Here is a 7852-nt window from a genome sequence, read left to right as displayed (position 1 = left end):
AAATTAATACTTCCCCTCCAGTGTTCTAGTTTAGGAAGAGAGTTGTTTACCTTCCCTTTGCACAGTAGTGTGCTGGCAAGTTTCACGCCAACTTGACACCATCTGAAGCCATCTGAGAGGAGGGGGCCTCAACTGAGAAAATGCCTCCATAATATTAGGCTGTAGGGAGGTCTGTGGAGCATTTTCTTAATTAGTGATAATCAGGGAAGACCTAGCCCATTGCGTGTAGTGCCACCCAAGCTGGTGGTCCTGGGTTCTATAAGAAAGAAGACTGAGCAACCATGACCTCTACATCAATTCCTTCCTCCAGGTTCCCACCAAGCTTGAGTTCCTGCCTTGGCTTCCTCAATCCACGTGACTCTGTATATGTAAGCCAAGTAAACCCTCTGTTCCTCTCCAACTTGCTGCAATAGTAATCCTAGCTAAGACAAGCGGTATATCACAAATAGATGGGATTTAATGTATCAAAGTTCACTTTCACACCCGCGAGTTATAAACTAGAGACACACCCACTAGACTGTGTCTGACACAAAGCAATTGTTTTGAAAATTAAATATTTTAAAAGTATCCTCTATTTCCTATAAGAATTTGTTTTCGTTTAATTTTTAAAATTTTTTTCTTCTCCCACCACCCCAACTACCACCCCATTCTCTAATTATATCCCACCCAACTTCTAATTTCTAAAATTTTTAATAGTATTAGTTTTAAATTTTTTTAGCATTTTCTTTTCATTAATAACAAGCAGTGACTTTAGGATCTGAAATAACTATTACCTCCCACTTTCAATTGACGCAACTGATAAATAAATACAATGAAAAACAGGCCTCAGAGTTTTCTCCAGACATTTAATGAATTTAAGAATCAATGTAGCCATATTCCACGAAATGCAATCACCTGTGGTGGAGGCTGCAGCCCCAGTGAGGCACACAAAAGCATTACAAGATTGCTAAAAGCTGTATGCAGCTGCATTTCTGCTCTTCCCTGCTATAATGGAGTTTGTGATGTAATGCAGAGATAAGTAAGATTGTCTCTTGAGTTTTTTTCTAATTCATAGACCTTAAACAGACAAAACACAAAAAACTTCTACTTAAACATGTGAGTTCTAAATATTATTTTTACTATAAACTTTGTTCTCTCAATATAGACGGGAAGGCCAGCCTTTGGTATAAATAATGTACTTCCATGACAACACATAAAGGACACCACTAGTGTGCACTGTCACTGGTGAAGGTTTTCGGTACGGGCACGGCGAAGGCCTCTTTGCTCTCAGTAAGTGCTCTGGGCTGATGTATGAAGACGCTGAATTTGACACCCTGGTTGGTGGCAGCTCTGACAAAGCCGCTATTGGCAGTCATCGTGATGGCTTTCAGGGTGTCTCCTGTCCCAAAAATCGTTAATGAACGGCTGTTAATTTTTGAACTTGCCACTAGTCTCAAGGCACGCTCAGAAGGCTGGTCTGGGACCACAGTGACTCGTTTAATTAGCATAGCGGCCCTCTCTCTCTCTCCTGGTCCCCCTAAGGTGTCTAGAATAGACTGAAAATCTTTGACAGCAGATTCACAAGCAAACAACTCCTTGTCCTTCATAAACGCTTCCAGCTGAGGCAAGACCTGCTCTCTCCTCTCCTGCTCGGCTTGTTCTGTGAGTACTTTCTCTTTGAAGACGAAGTGGCAGCCTCCATAACTCATGGCAGATACATACGTGATTAAAGTAGTGATGTCCAGATTGACTCTTCGGCACACGTCCACCTTGATCTCCGTGGGAAAGGCAACGTGCGCCAGGACGTTGTCTCGGTCCACTCTCGTCACCTGCAGAAGTTCTTCGTCCTCGTCGGGCTCGCTCTCGCTTGGCTGCAGCTCTTCAGGGTGGCTCAGCAGAGAGTTGACTGCGACGATGTCCCCTCTGACAGAGATGCCCATATCTCTCAGCTTCTCTGCCATGGGACTAGAGACACTATTGTAAAATGCGAACACAATGTGAGGGTTGCTATACTGCACCGGCTGCTGGCGGCTGGCCTGCAGGAAGTCTTCGGCCTGCTCAATGATGCTTTTGTCGCCATACTGGCCCCGGCCCAGCCAGATGTTATGCAGCGCTTCGGCCTTCCGGCCAATAGCTTTGACCCACGTATGACCGCCATTTGCTACGACATCCACCACAAGAGTCTGCTTTTCTCCCAAGGTGTCTGTGTAGCCAAACACACGGAGAACACTGACAACTTCTTCCAGGTTTTCTGCCGATTCCACGATGGCTTTCAAGTGTGTTAGGTTTGTGCTCTGTAAGTGGGATTCTTTAATAGCTACTTTCCCAGCCTCTACTTTCTGTAAGAATTTCAGCTCGGCCTTCAGTTTGCTACACAGCTTTGCGCCACCTTCGATGCCACCTTTTCTTGATCTGGAAAGGGATTCTGCTCTCTTGATTAGTTCCTTGGCTATGGCAATTCTTTCAGAGAGCATGGAGTGTGAAGACATGCTGACAGCATTATTCCTTTCATCGAAGACAACAAACGGGGAAAATCTCAATGTACTTCCGCCGCAAGCATGATTAAAAAGTCCAACCTAGCAACAAAGTTATGAAGACTGAGACTATGAAGCTGGGCTTCAGTCTATGGGATTTTGAGAGCGACTCCTTCCTTTGACAGCTGAAGAAGGCTGTAAGCTTGAACTCTTATGAAGTGAGTTGGATTCTGACACTTGTTCAGATCTTCATTTCTTTGAACTATGAGATCCACAGCAAGTCCTATGTTAGAATAAAAAGCAAGAGTTTGGCAATGTGTTTTATATCTCTATCCATAACTAGTCTTACTATTCAGCTACTGAAAAAAATGTAAAGGTTCCAAACACCAAGATTAAAAATTGAAAATAGCTTTCCTTATGCTCTTTCAATTAAAGAACCCCTACCACCCTCCCTGTCAAAAACCCTTGCCCTCAGGAACCTAGACTCTCCCCACCCCCAACTCAGCTCTCCCCACTCCAGTAGATGTCCTACTGCAGACATCTGGTCTCTTCTCCAGAAAGACATCAGATTGTGCCTTCAACTACAACCATCCCCACCATCCAAGGATCCACACCAACAATTCCACCCATTCCTGCAACCTCTAAGGAGCAAGTGTCCTGCTTGCCTTCCGGCACCTTTCTCCATATTCCTCTTTCAGGTAGGGAGGCAGCAACTCCTGCCACAAACCACATCCATCCATTTCCACTGAAAGACCTTGTCCCAATCCTTACCTGGGTAACTTAGATTCGCCCACTAACTCAATTCTGCCCAACCCAGCCAGCTCTACATATTCTGATGTGCACACCCGGTCCCTTCTCTAGGCAGATACCAGACTCATGCCTCCAGCTCCACCCATCCCTACAACCTGATGACCCCCTCTCTATAGGGAGGGGTCTACACCCAAACCAGCAACTTCACTTTCCCGAGATTCACCTAAGGATACCGAATGCCTGCCGTCTGGACCTCATACCAGGCAGCGATCCAAGACTCACACTGCCAATTCCAGCAGCACTCACTGCCTGAGGAAAAGTACTGAGCACCTCCCACAGGCTCCTGAAGACCGGCTGTGAGACTCCTATGCCTCTACAGAGACTGACTGCATGCACAAGACCTCCATAAAATCAAGTCAGAGAAAATATCCCAGCATAGGGGAGGGGAAGTGGGCACAAAGTTTCACCCCTTACCAAGAAACTATCTGTAATTCATGACCACTGGGAGAGGAAATATGAGTTTCCTTCAATGGAATGACACTGTATAATATCATCTGAACCCCAGGGCAAATCTCATGCTCAGGAAGAGTTGGCCAACACAAAATGGAGTCCACATTTTTCGTGTGCTTTGTTTTTGTTATTTTGAGAGACCATGAAGTCGGGTGGGAGGGGCGGGAAGGCATATCTGAGAGGTAAAAGACTATAATAAAAATATAGTGTGTTGAAGAAAATATAAATTAAACAAAACAAAAAACTTTTCAACCCTGAAGAAACTGGGAAGACCACTCATGGGTTGGTAGGATTAATACTGTGAAAATGACCATCCTACCAAAAGCAAACTACTTGCATTCAACACACTCCCCATCAAATTTCCAAAAGAATTATTTACAGAATTTGAAAAAATAATCTTAAATTTCACATGGAACAACAACAGCAACAAAAACAAACAAAAAAACAAACAAAAAACCCCACAGAATAGCAAAAACAATCCCAAACAACAAAAGAATGGCTGGAGGCATCACCTCAGACTTCAAGCTATACTACAGAGTTATAGCAACAACAAGAGCACAGCACTAGCATAAAAAGCAAACATACTGATCAATGAAAAATAAATTGAAGGTTTATACGTGAACTCTCACTTCTAAAGCCACTTGATTTTTGACAAAGATATCAACAATACATAATGGAGAAAACAAAGCATCTTCAACAAATGGTGTTGGTCAAACTGGATAGCTAAAGTAGAAGAATGACACTTGATCTTTATCTCTCACCTTACACAAAACTCAACTCCAAATGGGTCAAGGACCCCAACCTAACATCTGATATCCTAGCTGGGTGGTGGTGGCGGCACACGCCTTTAGTCCCAGCACTTGGGAGGCAGACAGATGGAGCTCTGTAAGTCCGAGGCCAGCCTGGTCTACAGAGTGAGTTCCAGGCCAGGCTCCAAAGCTACAGAGAAACCCTGCCTCGAAAATAAAACAAAACAAAACAACTCTGAAAGAGGAGAAAGTATAAAACATACTAGAACTCACTGGCATAGGATAGGACTTTCTAAACAGGACCTTTATGGCACAGACATTAAGAACAACAATTAATAAATGAAACCTGAAACTAAAAAGTTTCTATTCAGCAAAAGATGTCATTACTTGAGTAATGAGGCAACCTACAAAATGGGAAAAAACTATCATCTGTATACCTGACAGAAGGTTAGTCTCTAGAATATATAAAGAACTGAAAACATAGCCATAGAAATCAGGACATTACTAAGGGGCCTTTGGGAGGGGCTTTTAAGGGAGAAGAGATGGATACACTGGTGTGAAGGGTTAAATGTTAAAATGGATCAGGAATGGTTAAGCTGGAGTGAGAGAGGAGTGTAGGGTGTGGGGGGGGTATGCAAATAACACTAAAGACCTTTCAGAAAAGACAACTGGTCAAGGTGCAGAGAATATAAGGCTGCATCGCTCTGAGCCCTGAAGGGAACACAGCAGGGCAGCTGTGTCTATGAACTCACACTGGTTGTGATAGCCTGCACTTGTACAAGCACGAACTAGACCAAATACCGAGCACGGAAAGGGGAGTTGGGCCCCCGAATCCCTCCACTAGCCTGGGAGAGGGAAAGAGAATTTTCTCTAAGAGTATAGCCCCAGTATGGCAGCTGCTCTCCAATGGAAGATCACACATTCAAGACGAAATGAAGGAGGGGTGGTGGTGGATGGGTAGGGAAGGTGGGGTAGACCTGGGAATAGTTGGGGGAGCCATATGAACAAAACACATGATATGAAACTGTTATTTTTAAAAAGTAAAAATAATCATTTAACATAAAAAAGGCACAAATTGTCCTAAGCAAAGGTCTCTCCTAAACTGGTACTACTAGGGTCTCTCACCTTTTACTCCTTCTTTGTTTCCTAGGTAGGGTTTTTCTTGAGACAGTGTTTCTCTATATAGCCCTGGCTTTTCTGGAACTCGCTCTAATACAATCACGCTGGTCTTGAACTCAGAGACCTGCCTGCCTCTGCTTCCCAAGAACTGGGATTAAAAGTGTGCACCACCACACCTAGATGGATGTCTTTTAAGAAGTTGCCTCTTGATTTCCACAGGATACTAATGCCAAGGAATCAAGACTGCGTGATTTCTGCATGTGACGTCAACAGCATGTTTTAAAAAGAACAAAGGGGACAACCAACTTGCTTCCCGTTCCCATTCTGAAGGAAGCGCTGGAAGAGGGACTCAAAAGAGGACGCCAGGGTGGCCAGGCTGGCTGTTGGACTATAGCGAGGTGGGAGGGCCAGGGGTGAGGTGCTTCTTGGGGGGTATGGTTCCCATCTGGGTCCGTCCACCTGCACAGCTGAGCCTGGCCCAACAGGTCCCGATCAAACAGGCTCCTGCTGGCCCAGGGCTTAAAGGCCAGAATAGGGAAGACGCAGAACTGACCCTTCCTGTCGGGACACCCGGCCCAGTCCCTCCTCTCTTCCCACCTCCCTCTCTTCCCCACTCACTCCCTCAGTTCCCGGATCCTCACCAGCAGCGCCACAGGCCCCCGCGCACATGGCGAGAGCACACAGAGGCAGTATGCAAAGACAGCTCAGCAGCCAGCCCTCACCTTGCTCTGCTGAGACACACTCCGCCCGCTGAGCCCGCCTCCGGCATTACGTGGTTCCGGCCGGGTGAGCTTGAGCTCTAGAGTCCAGACGGCGGCGAAGCGGCCATATTTGTTGAGGGCATCAGGCCTCAGCTACCAGTGTGACAGCTGAGCTGCCAGCAAACAGAGGCGGGTCTAGGGCTGAGTCGCTTTCCCACTGAGTCCTGGCTGGTAAAACTAATTTGGGCCTCAGGTTTGGTCATTTTTAACAAAATAAAAACGGGAGAGTCCTCAGAGGCTCCAAAGGCCGCTCGGAAGCACTTTTAGTTGCACCATCCTGGCCTTTGCATAGGCGACTTTAAATGTGCTGTCCGACCAAACAGTGCGGCAAGGTACGGCTTAGCTTCTGAGGGCTGGGAATATTTAGCCAAGCAGAGTGTTCAAAGTTACCCAGAAAAGAAATTGGGAAACAAAATTAATTTTAAATACTAGACATAAGTTGTCATCTTTTTCTTATATCCTGCTCCGTGTCCCAAGTTCTACTTGGACGATAGAAATAACTGCAAATCACACAACCCAAATCATTAAGACAGGAGCACTGTCTCATTCGGTGCTTACTGTGGCCAGCGCTATTCCAAATAAATTATACATTGATTTATTTAGTGCTCAACTGACGGGTAGATAGACGAACTTTGCAGCTGAGCCACAGACCAGTTATTTAAGCCTGGACAGCCCCTAGGTTTACATGCCTTCAGCACAGCCTAAAACACCATTATCAGTTTGTCAAGTACAAACTGCAGAAGGGCTTTGGAACTTCAGGTGTCTAGATGGGGGACAGAATTAAAAACAGATTCCTTAAAAGACTTTGTTAAGAACACACCAGAGTCCTCTCTTCCATCAGGCACAGGGGGCCCATTCCTCATCCTTCCCAAGAAATAAGTTCATGGTGATGAACGTAAACTAGGGTGTCAGATTAAACCCCAACAAAAGATAGGCGCCATTATTAAGTGGAGTTTTTCTGACTCAAATGGTGCTACGAGCCTATTTGCTCCTCCAGTACCCATCTTCCAGTACCCACCCGCTCCACCTTTCCCCTCGAAACTGTAAATAAGAATAAAAAACTCCAAAGACATCTAATATTCACGGTGTACAAGAAAGTAGGTAGGTCCCAGACTCATTCACACACTTCCGAACATTCTTCTTGTGAACATTCTTCTGTTTGGAGGACAGAGATGGCACAACGAAGTGGCTTTAAAAAGTATCTTTCAACTGGAACCTTCAAGTGATCAGTTACTCTGACCCTCAAATAAGAAGTTTCTTCATTTAAGAGAAGGCACAGCATAGGAAACAGCTCTTCAAAGATAGAGGCTGTGTCTCAAATCTTAAATATCAATTGACTAGAAAGTATGGTAGGGTTGAAAAACAGCAAAAAGCAAGACTCAGCTATTCAATTGACAGAAATTTTAGGTCCTTAATTAAGAAAATTAAAAGAAAAAATTTAAATATACTAAAAAGATTACAAAGAAAAGAATTTAACTTCTACAGTAAAGAACCTACTTTGGTGTTCAGT

At 44.7% G+C, this 7852-nt stretch overlaps 1 protein-coding gene across 2 annotated transcripts; it reads right to left on the bottom strand.

Annotated features, from left to right (window-relative positions):
- Nucleotides 1-825: 825 nt before the first annotated feature.
- Nucleotides 826-6414, bottom strand: C14H7orf25 (chromosome 14 C7orf25 homolog). Of its 2 annotated transcripts, none has more exons than XM_048461033.3 (2): nt 6304-6414; nt 826-2736 (listed from the first exon to the last, which is right to left on the bottom strand). In XM_048461033.3, the coding sequence occupies exon 2, from the start codon at nt 2466-2468 to the stop codon at nt 1206-1208; it is 1263 nt and encodes a 420-aa protein (XP_048316990.3). In that variant the 5' UTR covers nt 2469-2736; nt 6304-6414; the 3' UTR covers nt 826-1205. The 2 variants fall into 2 exon arrangements, with proteins under 2 accessions (XP_048316990.3, XP_048316989.3); XM_048461032.3 differs by having other exon boundaries at nt 6223-6358.
- Nucleotides 6415-7852: the final 1438 nt, after the last annotated feature.

Source organism: Myodes glareolus, chromosome 14 (genome assembly GCF_982192425.1).
Source record: "Myodes glareolus chromosome 14, mMyoGla1.1, whole genome shotgun sequence".
In the NCBI taxonomy this organism is placed as follows: Eukaryota; Metazoa; Chordata; class Mammalia; order Rodentia; family Cricetidae; genus Myodes; species Myodes glareolus.
The sequence above is the reverse complement of the archived record's forward strand: the minus strand, read 5'-3'. Positions and strand labels throughout refer to the sequence as shown.